The 14,307-nt window shown below is 42.2% G+C and overlaps 1 protein-coding gene across 13 annotated transcripts in view; it reads right to left on the reverse strand.

Moving 5' to 3' along the window:
* The window catches only part of CUX1 (cut like homeobox 1), a 278,791-nt gene that overhangs the window by 43,522 nt on the left and 220,962 nt on the right, over nt 1–14,307 (reverse strand). For 7 of the 13 annotated variants that reach the window (XM_075771597.1, XM_075771595.1, XM_075771589.1 and 4 more), the window contains 2 exons: nt 3,894–4,196; nt 2,373–2,435 (listed from right to left, as the gene is read on the reverse strand). The exons of 1 other annotated variant lie outside the window; for it this stretch is intronic. In XM_075771597.1, the coding sequence (XP_075627712.1) occupies nt 2,373–2,435; nt 3,894–4,196 (366 nt within the window). The remainder of the gene's footprint in view (nt 1–2,372; nt 2,436–3,893; nt 4,197–14,307) is intronic. 5 more of the 13 variants (XM_075771592.1, XM_075771590.1, XM_075771599.1 and 2 more) reach the window with 1 other exon arrangement.

Here is a 14,307-nt window from a genome sequence, read left to right on the forward strand (position 1 = left end):
TAAGTGTCCTCAAAGACATGCGTGTGTATTTTCTGTGTTGTACTACCTGTGGTGTTCTCTGTTTTACCAGCTGCAGATAATCACATTTTACAATATAACAGCCTTTCCAGTTTTTTTACAGCCTCTACAGTACTCCTAGGTAAGAATGCTTAATTTTATTTCTCTTTCAAAATGCTATCATCTAACAGGGTACAAATTCCATATGGTTTTCAATGTACAGCATTTGTATGTGCATTAGTAACACTGGTTTTACATGGTTAAGACCTAACTTAGCAAGAACTGTGGAAAATGCCTGCCCAAGCATACAGCTGGTTTTCTAACCCCCTTCACTTCAGTGTTCTTCCTAAGCTAAACTGCCTTGATATGCAACAGCTTTTGTTACACGACAGACCCTGAAGTCATGTGAGTCATCTCTGGTGTTTTCTGATAGAAGCACAGCTATCATGTATTTTCAAGGTAACCCAAAGATCTTTCTATATTGACCAAGTTTAGGCCTTGGGGTCTCGTGTCTGATCCCTCAGCTTTCAAATGCCCTCACTAACACAAAGCAGAATATTTTTCCTTCACTTCCCAGCAATGCCAGCAGCCTTAGCCAGTGGCAACAAACAGATCCCTAAGGGACAATGCAGATGTGTCCTACAGCTCCACAGGACATGCCCGCGCTTGCACAAACGCCATCAGCTCTTGCCTTCACAGCCTCACCTGATCCTGACACAAACAGGTTGTGGAAAATATCTGCTCTATAGACCCATCCCCTGTGCTTAACTCCATGAATCTCCTCCTCCTCTCAAAAAATGTCCCAAGACTTTTGCCTTGGGGATTTTTTTTCACCTATATGGGAAGAAGAGGGAACGTGGGACCAGTCAGAAGCTGCAGAATGTCCCATTCAGCTGCACGGGGCAGGTGGGTCTGCAAAGCTTCTGGAGGAAGCAGCTGAGACAATGAAAGGCAGAAAGGGGAAACGAGGGCAGGGCTAACATGACACAGTCTGCTCATGAGCTCTAAAACTAACCCTGAAAATGGTTCTTACAGACTGAATAGAAACCTAAATTCAAAATTTACTTAAGTTCCTACGTAATAAATGATTTCCCACTACCCTCAATATCAGGAAAATGAGACAAAATTAGTAATTCAGGGCCAATTTTAGATGGTGCATGTTGCAGAGTTAACCTACTCCCTGTTTGTATTTAAAAACATCAGTAAGGCCTCGCCATTTACCTTTAAACCTGCCAGCTACTATCATGATAAGACAGCTACGTTAAAAATCTTTCAATTTGCCTTCGTAAGTAACTTTCCTTTAATGTTCCCCACAGTTTCTGACCCCAGCTGCAATTCCATGAGCACTTCTTCCAGTGGCCGGGGGAGCTCCGACAGCCGCTGCGCAGTGCCAGTGAGGCCACTGCGGCTGCATGGTAAATCCGAGCAGGGAACTGATCCGAGTCAAACCAACCAAGAACAATGTAGCCTCTTTTGACTCAGATCAACTGGTCCGGTTTATTGTGCGGCCTTGTAAACAGGAATACTGGCACAAATTTGCAAAAGGGTCGGGAACATGCAGCTCAGATCAGGTACTAGCAATGCTGCTAAAGGAAATGAACTTCAAACTACAGCCTAAAAAATAAAAATGTGAACGTGGAAGGAGGTAACATCATGTTCCCTAGGTGTTAAGAACAAAGCTAAGACGTTTATGTCGTTTATTTTATCCCAGGATATGGCAGGACAGGATAACTCCCAAGCTAATGGGGAATGTGTTAGAAATCATTCTCAGGAGGTAGCAGGTGTATCACACTCCATCTTCATCAGAGCGCTATTAATAACTGGAATATTTTTAAGCACAGGTTTCCTAAAACTACTGCTAATTCTCCCCATCTTTTTCCCTAACATCCTTCACGCCTGTTGCCACTGACATGGCTCCTCATGGAGAATACTTTCTGTAAATGATGCTGGTTTCATTGTTAGTCCTGGCCCTTTCTGCAAAATCCCCACCGTTGCAATCCTTCAACAGCTCACTGCATTTGCTTCCCTCTCCATGTTAAATATTGCCCAAGAGGGAATCACTGATAATACTATGACTTTTGGGACTAGGAATACCAGCAACATCTCAGCGTTAACGCTGCCAGCGTCGTTTTGAACAGCTTTTGAACGAATGCTAAAAGGCATGGGAGGAGAGACTCGCCAAACACATCTTGAATGGTTTTGCACAACCGCGGTCTTTACTGGCCGATGATATCGGAACAACTGAGCCACCAGCAGTTGCCTAAGACAGGTTCACAAGGCCCTGTGGCCTAAGACAGAGAAACCTGTGCACCAAGTCAATCTGGTGCACTAGCACACTGAGGGCGCAAAAGGAGACATTGAAACTGGTTCCACACCTAATGCAGAGTTTGGGGCACATTTCCTGGCTCTTCTGCTGCTTTTTAGGCTTGTCAGCCACACTGTAGGAAAACAAAAATCATGGGAAATAAAAAAGACTAAGTAAAAATGGCATCAAAGCAAATGCAAACAAAAATACTTTTTCAAACCTCTCTGGAACACCAGAGCAGGTACAGCACTCAACAGCATTTTGCCCAAAAACTAGGGGCTTGAACCTGCAAACCCTTACCGTGACTGTGGCTTTATCTCTACGTTATGTCCACTGAACGAGCAACCACAATCTGCCCACGCCGATGTGCATGAGCAAGTAATTCTGCTGGGTTCAGTGGAACACACTCTCATGCAGGGTATGTCCAGGATCAGGGCTGTTTTCTTTTTTCCCCAGATTATGTTAAATGAGACCTTACAACCTCCCCCATCCCAGCACTTTTCCCCTTTAAAAAAAAAATCTCTAAGATAATAACCCCTGCTATTCTGTGTCTAACCGAAAAAAGGCTTCCTTACACACTAAAATAAAGGAGTTTTTACTTATACAGTCATAGTGTTCAGAGGATGGAATTCTTCTCACCTAAATACCATCAGCAGTCTAAATCTAAACTTATCTTTTTGGTCCCATCTGTAGTGAATGGAGAGAAACTGGTACTTCTGGAGAGTTAATTCCTCCCAACCACCTTAGACATCTATTCTGAACACCTGAACACAGTGAGATGAATCCCATGAAGCCCCAGCAGCATGCGCAGGTAACACTGGGGCAGCCTCACTGCCTTCCTGCTAGACTTCAAAGGACTCCTAATGGTTTCCCAACGCCTTGTGAGGGAAGCAAGTGTTAAACGCATATGAAGAACTAGTGATTTAGAGGCACAGTGGCAGTATTAAGTGTGGGTTTCCCTTTGACTACCAAATACAGAGCCATATGAAAATTACACTTAATTTGGCACCCAAAAACTCATCTGTAAGCACAGGCAGCCTTAGTTTTGCACATCTCTAAGCAAAATAACTGAATGGCCCCATACACTTATCTACAGGTTCATCTAAACCTCAACTGAGTCTGAATTTACCCTCCTAGCTCTACAGATAGGCTATGCTTTTGCTTGCGATGCACCTCCCGCTCTAACCACGGTGGACTCCTCTACGTCACCTATGCCTAAAATACCGGGGCCTTAAATCTAAAAGCATGGGGAAAATAGCATTTCTCAAGGGGGGAGATCTCTGCCTTTGGGGTTCTGGTCTTCTTGACAGCCTGCTGGACTGTATTTAGGGAGGTGGGAGCAGTATCTGGCTGGTGAGCCAGGAGCAGAGCTTAAGAAGAGCAAGGGTATGATGACATTTTAAGTAGAGTGTGACAATCTGAAAAGATTTTTCTACCAGTTTAAAAAAACCAAAAATAATCTTTTCAACAGATTAAAGCTTAAGCCAGAGTCAAACCCAAGTATTCTTGTAAACGTCTACTGAAATATAGCTTAAAAATAAAAGCATGAACACTTTTAATTTGGTCAAGAACTGAGAATAAAGCAATTTACCAAGATTGTTGTCCGTTAGCACTTCTTTGACCCTCTTCGTTATGCCATATGTATCCAGCTCAGGGGACATAGCAACCAGTTCTTGAATGCTGAGTGCCGAGTGGCCCGACAGCGGCAAAGGTGTTGTAGATTGGGATTCAGAAGCAGGCGGCTCACTAGATTCTTGGGATTTGCCATCCTTACTTGTCTCTATAGTGGGACAGGGTTGCTGTACCAATTCAGTCAGGCTTTTCACTGACTCACTGGAGCTCATGGGAGATTCAGGAGCAGGACTGCAACTGGCAGAAGTCTTTGGAGTGCTTTCTGTAATTAAAAAAAGGAAAAAGTCCCCACTTTAGCATAATTGTAATGTTTTGATTGCAGGATATTTAACTTTCCTTCTCATTTATATTCTACCTACTTAAAGAAATGCCTAAGTATGCAAAATGCTACTTGTTATGACTTGGGTACTAAAAAGCCTCTTTTTAAAAACAGAATAATTTTCTAATTTTATCTTGACTCATCTCTACTTTCTTATAAAGACAAGATGTACAAATACAAATAAAAATCAAGAAAAAATGAAGTGCAATTGTTGGTAAGGTTGCAAGAAATTTCCTTGGTCAGGAAATCTCATAGTTTTGCTTTCCACCGCAGTTTTGTATAGGGATGCTTTTAAATCTACCTCTCCAGACTGGTTTAAGCCTTCTTCTGCGACTTGCGAGGAACTATCTCAGCCCCTATTTTGTAGCGTCAATGAGGGATTTTCTACAACTGATACAACTTTATATCTTGAGAGTGTTACTGATTTCATTTTGTTTCTTATCACTCGCATCACATTTTTGCACTTCTCTTTGCCCAGAAATAACTTTTAACAAGATTAAAATACAGTTTATAATTATGTTGTATTAATTAATGCGTTTGAGAATCCAACATAAAGATAGCTAGTGGATCAGGAGACATCCAAGTCTGTTATTGTGACACTTTGTTTAAAAGAAAGCTTTCTGAATCCGTTAATTTGCCAGCAACAATAGATTCTGTACAAAATGTTGTTTTCCCCTGATAAATTAATATTTATCTCTAATGGAATGTACCAACTGAAGAAAATCCAGACATCTAAGGACAGAGTCTAAACACTTTTTCAAGCAACAACACGTAGACAATGTGGTTTAGAACAACAATTCCCTTCAAAGATAAAGAGCACGTTCGATTTCTCCATTCACGGTTCTTTCTCATTTTTGCGGGCCTGCTTCCTCCTCCTTGCTGTCTCACATCTCATTACTTGATGCGGTTAATCGCATGTATCTCAGATTCATACACAGCGGATTCGTCTCGCAATCTCTGGAGGAAGCTTACAACACTCTCAATTGTACAAGGAGGAGGCCGGTCTACATCAAAAACTTAGTCCCTCTAACAGAACTGTTTTTTCCTGGGCGCTGCAGCACTACTATGAGAGCAGGGCACTCTGCAGCATCGAGTCCTGTCACTACCATGGCGATGGCTAACAGCAATTTTCACTATTTTTCAAGTTTGTTCTCCAGAATACTGTCCAATCATTACAGAACACGCAGCTTGAGTAGCACGGAAACGTATCCTAAATAAAGGCAAATACCCCATAAGCAAAAGCAGGGGTCAAATGAAGCAGGGTGCACGGCAGAATTGTGTTGTTCAAGGTAACAGAAGCTTTCATGATGCTGCAATTCCGAGAGGTTCCCTGACACACTTACATAAAAAGTTGCTCTCTCAAACCAAGCAATTGGACTTTTTCCTTAGTGTTTTATGAAAGATGCAAAAGAAGCAGACATAAAAGGCAAGCGAGGTGCATATAAATCTTTAAGGCAATAGGGATCCTACAAATCTTCTTTCTTCTCTCTGTTCACTCTAGGTCATCATACAACTGAATATAAAACCCAGCAAATGTTATTTTTGTATCAGGAGCAGCAAAGGAATTGTACTGTAAATTTGCCCTGATTCACCCATGCGAGGGACCAATTTGGCAGATCATCCATCTTGTTCACTGTACACTGTCAGGGATGGCATGAATTCCCTACATGATAAACAGATTTCTTCTCAGGTCTATGTCCTTTAACCCACAGCAAGGTCAAAATTACGGCTGCCTAGCTAATAAACTGCACGGCACTCGCTCAAGTTCCCTCTAATTTTGTCCCTTGTGCCAGCTTATACAAATCTTACTGAAAAACTAGAGCAGCTGCAAATTTCCTATACAATTCCTCATCCGTGCACTGCAAACCACATGCACACACGAAGCGCAGAAAAAAATCCAAAATGAAAAAAACCAACCCAACCACACAGGACTAAACAAAAGCATTTACTAATGCCTCTTTCTCCCTCTCCTTTGCCTGCCCAGCCTAATTATGTAAACAACAAAGGTAATCTATATTATCATCTATCACTGAAATGCTCTATGTTGCTCACATATTAGCTTATTTATTTTTTATATCACATATCAAGAGCTTACTTGAATTTCATTTTTAAGACCAATCTGCTGCTTATTTACTCAAAAAGGTAGGATTATCTGAATCTAATTTTGGAAGGCAGTACAGATGACAAACTGCCTTTTTTTCCCCCAACGAAAGGCAAGTGTACAGCGACTTCAGATGAGGCATTATGCGCATATACTACAAATAACTCAAAATATGTTCCCCATTCATTTTTAGCATTTTTCCCTTATGGAAAAACATTTTCAAGATCACATAAATATTTGAGGAAAAGAGCCATTATTTGGAAAAGTCAATTCAATAATCAAATAACGCAAACATTTCCCGTTAATCTACTTAAAAAATTAAATAGACATTTAGAGTACAAGTGACTGCTGACAGAACAAAGGGGAAAATTGAATGTATTCACTATTACAGATTTAACTGTCAATCCACAGCCATTCCGCATGTTTTATGAAATAATTTGTCTGTATTCATTTCTCTCAAGTTCCTCACAGGACAAAGAAACAAATTCAGGACATCTGAAAAATACATATTAAGATTTCAAAAGTAGCAATTGAACATTTTCAATGAAAATAATACATTGAAAGCTTATTTCTTTAAAACGTGTTCTGCTTTTTTAACCCCAGACTTCACTGAAGAATAGCACTAACTTAAGAGCAATCCAATTTCTCACAAGTGCACAAGTGATGTTCACTGAACGTTTACACGTTTGTTTTTAGGGAGGAATATGAGTGTAGGGCACCCCATCATGCACAACCTGCGAACCCCATGGCCACCATTTATTGATGAAGTTACTTTAATAAATTCCAGATAAACTTTGCTATACTCAAGGGGTGTTGCATTTTGCTTTCTGACTGCCTATATCCAGTTTAAAACCAAAAGCAAAGACCCAAAAATTTCAAAAAGTAAGGTGCTAGAAGTAAAAAGCTGGAGAGAGCAAGAGTGTCAGCAGTGATGAGGTCACTGCAGAACCTTTTAAGTCTCAGGTAGCCAGAGAAGCAAGCCATGCCCTGTGCTTTGCAGAGGATGGGAGAACGATCTCCAGCAAACAGGATCTCCCCAAACTAGCTGGGTGGAAAGATGGTGTCCGTCAGGTCTTCAGCATGTGATGAAGACACATCAATTTAACGTGACAACTTTAAATGACCAGAGGACTGTTGACCAACATCATTAAAGATTCAAAGAGATCATAAATGCATGTAAATAAGTGATCCAAATCTTCTAAAGCTGCAAGTATAACTGAGTCATGAAAGGGCAAAGGCTCTACCATGCAATTTTATATAATTCATTCAGAATACACCTTTGGGGTATAGGGAAGTTAGGCACTTCCAACCACTTTTTAAAAGCACATTCAAATATGCAGCATAGAAAATAATAATCAAATGCAAATCAAGTACTAGGAAGTGACGTCTGCATACATGGGCCAGCAATCTGAAATATTTGCAAGTGCAATTGGCCTCCACTCATAGCTAAAACACGAGAACAACTGAAACACCAACACCGGCTATTTCATAGTTGATGAAAACAGCTAAGAGTGCGCTGACGACCATACAGGGAAGGCGAGCACTCAAGTCTTTGAAGGCAAATATGTCTTCATAAAGACAAATACATCTGATGTGGTTTGTGAATGCCAGAGTGCCGTACTTGGGAACGCATCACTCCTGGCAGAACACATGGTCCTTATTCTTAAGCCAGGAAATCCTTCAGGTTTGTTTTTTCCTACTACAATACTAGAGAGGGATACAAAATCTAAAATGAAGATACATAAACAAATGGAAACAAGGTCAACAGTATGAAAATACCCTGTTTTCTTTTTAAATATTATTTTCCCAATATAAAATTGCTGCTTGAATGACCGTCTCACTGTAACAAAACCCCAAACCAGCTTGCCCATTCCCCTCTCCACCCCTTAGTAGTTATCAGTTAAGAAACTATACAAACTTTGCAAATGATTTACCATATAGGACTAGGGTCTGAGCATTTTACAAAACTGGTTGAGAACCATAACAAATTGACCATGCCTTAATCACATGGACACAGAAAATCTTTTGTGGTCTTGCATTCCTTAGCACAACAGATGAAGCCAAATGATGGTTTGTTCCCATCCATCCTCTACACCTTCCCCATAGCTTCTATCGTGACAGTGTTTTGGAAAATATGAGAAAGTCGGAAAACAGAGCTCCTGTCTCAATTCACTGGTTATGGTAGTTTTCTTGAACTGAACATTAGATTTTCTTAATCGTCTCCAACTACAACATTTCCCACGCCCATCCTGGGGTCAGGTCCCCAATACTGGATCCTGGGTCCTCAATTGCTTCAACACTGGTTGTAGAACACTTTGGACTACGATTATCCCACCAATGGCCTGCAAATTACCCAAAAACACTTCCCCCAACACAGCATCAGCCTGACACGTTCATCTGTGAGGTCTGATCATCGTAACGTGAGAAAATCCCTATAGGGTGTAATGACCCACAGACTGCCCTGGGCCCCCTCCTGCAGCACTCCTGAGCATCACCCGCTCATCTGCATGAACTCAGCAGTCAGAGATATCTAATTACATTCTGCGAATCTGCAGGGCACTGGTCAAGAAGGATCATTTTTGTGATGTACAGGAACTCTTTCAACAACAGGAAGTAATCTAACGTGGCCCTCCGTACAAAAGCAGTGGTATAGCTCAGATCCTCCGCACACTTCAGCTGGATGCTCCTTCTGAAGCTCACGACACCTCAGATGCAAAGACTTGCAGGTGATGCCTGCTAAACCTCCCCAGAAGATCACAAATGTCTACATGACCCGACACCAGTCCCAGATGTCGCCCCCTCAACAGAGGTATCTAGATGATGGAGCACCATTGAGACCTGGATATGGTTTCACAACTCCCAGAGGCACCATGCTGGGCAGATTCCTCCAGTGGAACTTCTTGCACGCGTTTTGAGAGCTGCAGGTTTGCCACTTTTGCTCAGACGCTGCCTCAACTCCTACAGCCATGGCACCAAACTGACTTTATGCCCACTTGTAAATCAGAAGTTCAGAGCCAAGATTTGAACAAAAGCATCTGAATTTGCAAGAATAACGCACAAGCTCAACGCACCGAGCCTCTCCTCCCCGCATCCTCACCTGCCTGTGAAGAGCACTCTGTACTTCTGCAGCTCGGGAACCGCTGGGAGAATAAACTGCCCAACCTTTGTTGCTATTGCAAGCTTAGCTAATAAGCTGCAAAAGGACTCATGGGGAACGAGGTACAGAACATGGAGATGATGGGGAAGACCATGCAAAACACAGAAGGTATTCAGGGGCCTCTAAAAGGATTATGAAAAATATTATATTCTAAAGACAGCAGGCAGACAACAGCTGCCTTAACTTTCAGAGCGAAGTGGATTGAAAAAGCAGATCCACTATAATTTTCAGAGACAAATCTCTGTAGTTTATCTGATCCACTATTTAAATTTCAATACACAGTCCTCTATCTGCAGTAATAATAACCTAAATTCCATTTAGTGTTCATTTGAGCAGTCAGGATAAAGTCATTTCTTATTATCTCCCCACTGTGTAAAAAACAGCTTGAAGGTAGGAAGTCAGCAAGCATTTTCACCAAAAAGTAATTATTGTAAGTGACATTTTTACTGCTGGCATGCCATAAGGCGAACTGCACATTTGGAAGGACAAGTTGCTAAAACAAAATGACAGGGTACTCTGTGACATTCCGACAAGAACCCAAACATGATTTAACTGGCACTTGGTCTGATGCACCACTTTCGTAATGTCCAAAGCTCAGGCTCCAGGTCTATGCCAAACTACTCAAATTCAAAGTTCCTTATCGAGGAACAGCGAGAAACCGCCACGTCCTGCGCACAGTGGAGCGGGGACGCAACAAAGCATCCCGTACTCTGCTCATTCCCTTTACGGCAAATTAGTAGGGAAGATGAAAGCAGACAAATGTGGACAGGAGGTTTCTCGGCAACCTCTTAAAAGAGCATTTGCTACTTCAGGGCCTGCATTTACCTCCTCGTGCAGATGAGTTAATGGACAACAACAGACCTGGCAGGTTGCCTGAGATCAAAGTGTCTCATACTGGGACTGGATTAGTTTCTGTTTTCCCCTGATGATAAGGCCGCCCATTCCATCCAATTTGTAGACCAAAACCCAGGCTATGTTGTCCTGAGCACCAGGACCTGATCACACAGCTGATCAACAGCAACAGCCTCAGGACAACCACGTTTTTTTCCTCCAACCTTCTATCTAATTTTACCTTTAGCAATGGCTGTCTTTGCAGGATCTTCTAAAGCACTGTAACAACTCGCTAACAGTGGTGGAATGCAAGCTTGAACTATGTAATAAACCTGAACAGCACTGCAATACATCCCTCTTCTGACTAATTAAAAGAAAATACCCGTGAAAGCTGAACGCTTTCTCACAGGTAGTGGTTTTGGTGGATTTACTTTAAGTGAGTGAACCTTGCCTATTCGCAATTTGCAAATTAATGTGGCTTATGAAAATATGATCCTCCCTACAGTTATAAACTCCCACAGTTATATGTAGGGAGTATACAAACCTCCCCGCAGCGTACATATATAATGATGTAAAGTATGTAGGTACGTGCAGTTATACTTGCAAGCACTTGCTATAGTTACGATTATAGATTTCTACTATGACCGTGGAGATTTTGTTTGTTTGTTTGACAAATGTTATAACTTTGGGGAAAATGTTATTTTGGGTCTTGGCTCAGAGGAAAATTTGATGTGGAAGGGGGAGGGATCAAAAGAAAACCCCTTTAGGAAAGCGTGCGGATGTATGCACGTCTGCACTGCAAGGGGGGGAAACCAGCTTTGGTTAACACTGAAATTACTGGGGCAACACTAAAGAGAAAGGTCCCCGTTCTGCATATGAGTATATGTTAAACGCCAGGAGCACATAAAACTGTCCGAATGACGAAGGTAAATGTTAGAAGTACTTGAAAAAAACTACTTCTATTGTTAAAAAATAACAAGGTTTTGCTGCAATTTTATATTGCGCTTTCAATAATTATGTTAGTGTTGTGCTTGTATTAACAAATGTGTTTTCAGCCATTCTAGAAACATGAAAGAGCTGGAAAAATCAGATGAAGTTCAGAAAAGAGCAAGTAAGGTGGGAGCTGGTGATAAGACTCATGAAGAGAGATTTACAGCTGGACATAGAAAAGTACTTAGAAAAGTTAGGCAACCAATTCTCCTTTCAACGAATGCGCAACCACAAATGCCTCAGACCGCCTTGGAAATCCCACTATTGTGCCCAAACCTCCGTTACGACTGCAACTTCTGATAGCCAAGAGCTGGCATCAGTACCAGTTTCAGGTACTCCTGTCCCGGCTCCATCCTTTACCTCCGTTTTTGCCTGACACTGAACCACAACTGATCTGTCCCAAGTGCTTGGGGGAACCAAATCTGTGGACCAGGTTGGAAAAATAGCCCCACGCTGCCACACACCTGCAACACCGTACGGGTAGAGGGATTACGAACAGGAATCTGAATCTCTTTCCTGATCTCGTTTGCAGTGCAAGCTCATTAGCAAAAGGATGGTCTCTTATGCCAGCCCCAGAGTTAGCATAATTAGGAAAGTCCTAGTGCAGCCTTGTGAGTTAAATGTTGCTTGAGGAACGACAACTGCAGAACAGCCTCTGCCCAGGGCTATCCAACCAACTTTATACCACGCAGAGGCACGTCTAGCTGCTGTGTGATCTATGCCTGCTCACTCTGGATCGCGTGCAGCACGGAACCAGGGCAGGGGGGCTGTCCTGCTCAGCTCACAAGCTTTGATCGGGTCAGATCTTCCTCCCTGCACCTGCCTCTTAAATAAAAGCCTTTGCCCCGTGGAGTACGCCAGTGCCGTCACGTGGGCCTGACTCCTCTTTCTCTGGTCGCTGCAGGAAGGCATCACTGAACAGCCTCCCTGGCTGGTGAAGGCGTGCGGCCCTTTACACACATTCCCTCGAGCCCACACCTTGTGTGAGCGAGTGCCTTATCGCTCTCCGAGAGGTGTGCTGTGCCTCACTGATGGAAAATGCCTCAACAGCTGAGAAGTTCTGTTCTGCACAACATATGCCCCATGGTGCACCCGGATGTGGGGAGACAAATCCAGGTACTCGTACAGGAGGAACGGGTAAGCGACGTTGCTAAGGATGCATAAAATCAAACCATCTAATTGCTACTGAGTCAGGAGGACTCTGGTACTTGGCTGTCCGCTGCAGCATGGACAGGCTCAGGTGGGGAGTACGGACCGCTATGAAGGGCGGTCTGAACGTCCAGGATGTCCAGAATCTTGTGCAGAAAGATACAACGGGAGTTAATCAATTCAAATTTTAGCTGGATATAGAGACACACTCAAAAACATCAGAGCAACGCTCAGGCCAGGCCCAAAACTCCAAATCCCTTCCCAGTCTCAGTGGCAGAAACTGAGTGTCTATGGAAGAGGTAAACAACACAGCAAGCACGGAGGGAGCATCTCCTCAAACGCCTACCTGCTCACGCATAGCTTCTTGAGCCAAGAGTAGGGGCTCTGCCTTAAAAAGTGCTGAATGATATTTTTTTGTTTTTGCAAATTACCTTTCAGCAACTAAAAACCCCTTTCTAAAAAGAAATCAGATTTTAAATTAGGTGATTAATAGCAAAATCATGGCTGCTTTAAAAGACATTGCTCTACTCTGCTAATCTTTATTTAATATTCAGATTTTTCTGTGTTTCCGTAACTTAGTCAGAAGTCAATATTTAGAAATAACTGCTGGAAAATATTTTCAATAACCTTATTATTAAAACAGCTTGTGTGCAAAAGCTTTATTAAGGATTTTCTGAATATTAAAACAAATATGTCATGAAAGCAATCAATCAAGATGCCACAACCACACACAGTTATATTTTTAGTATAATCAAAATAAACGTGTGCACAATACCTTTTGGAAAACAGAGTTAGAGCTTTTTGAGGTTCTGCTGCAGTTTATGGTGTCTTTGTTGACTTGCTGACCTTGTGATTCGAGACTAACTTTAATGTGTCACCATGTTTACGACTGTGTGTTGTCCTCCTCTGTCCTAAGCCTGAGCGTGAAGGTGTTTCTGTATCCTCCTTTGAGATTTTAACCTCTTACCTGCTCCAGACAAGAGTATGAAGCAGAACGCATCTGTGCACTCTGCACTGCATTTAAATACATCCCCCCCACACTAAACAACGTGGACGTCGATTTGCTACGGGCAAGATACGTATGGGATGGATCCGAGGCTAACGACTGCCTCCTTCCCCAGCAGTGACGCCCTAACATCCGCGGCACAGTGGGTTGTTCTTCGTCTTAGAAGCAAGCGGTCGGAGAAGAGTGACCCTGAACATTGCCGTACCTAATGCACTCCTCTTCGGGAGGAGTACTGGCTAAAGTACTGAAACAAAATGACATTTACATTGTACGCAACAATATTATAAAAGCTATTAAGGTACATTATTTTACACATCCTCATAATCTCTCCATACTGCTTTACTTAATTTGTGATAAAATTGTTGAGAAAGGGTACTTAATGTAGGACAGTCAGTAAAAGTAATTTATCATCTTCCCGCTTCGGTGCTCACGTTATCAGCGAACTCATTTTCTGCATTCATCATGCAATCAGCCTATTATTTGCATATTAATCAGGCAGTGGACCATGAAAGAGCCGCATCCCAGCCAAATGCTGCACTATCTCAGGAGGAACACTCAGTAATTATCATACATCAGTGTTATGATGTGGTAATTGATTATAACATCTTTCTGTTGCCCCTGGGGAGTCCCACTGCTAACCCAGCTTCAGGCATTCTGTGCGGATTTTTCTCTGAAAATTAGAGAAACCATTGCTGCCCTTTTATGAGTGGGGTTTTTTTTTTTTACCTTTACAATAGACAGCGCTCTGAGCATTTCCAAGTTACTTTTGCTTTTTTTTTTTTTAAATGAAATTTTCATTAGAAAAACCCCACCTGCCTCA

This window comes from Balearica regulorum, chromosome 19 (genome assembly GCF_011004875.1).
Source record: "Balearica regulorum gibbericeps isolate bBalReg1 chromosome 19, bBalReg1.pri, whole genome shotgun sequence".
Lineage (NCBI taxonomy): Eukaryota > Metazoa > Chordata > Aves > Gruiformes > Gruidae > Balearica > Balearica regulorum.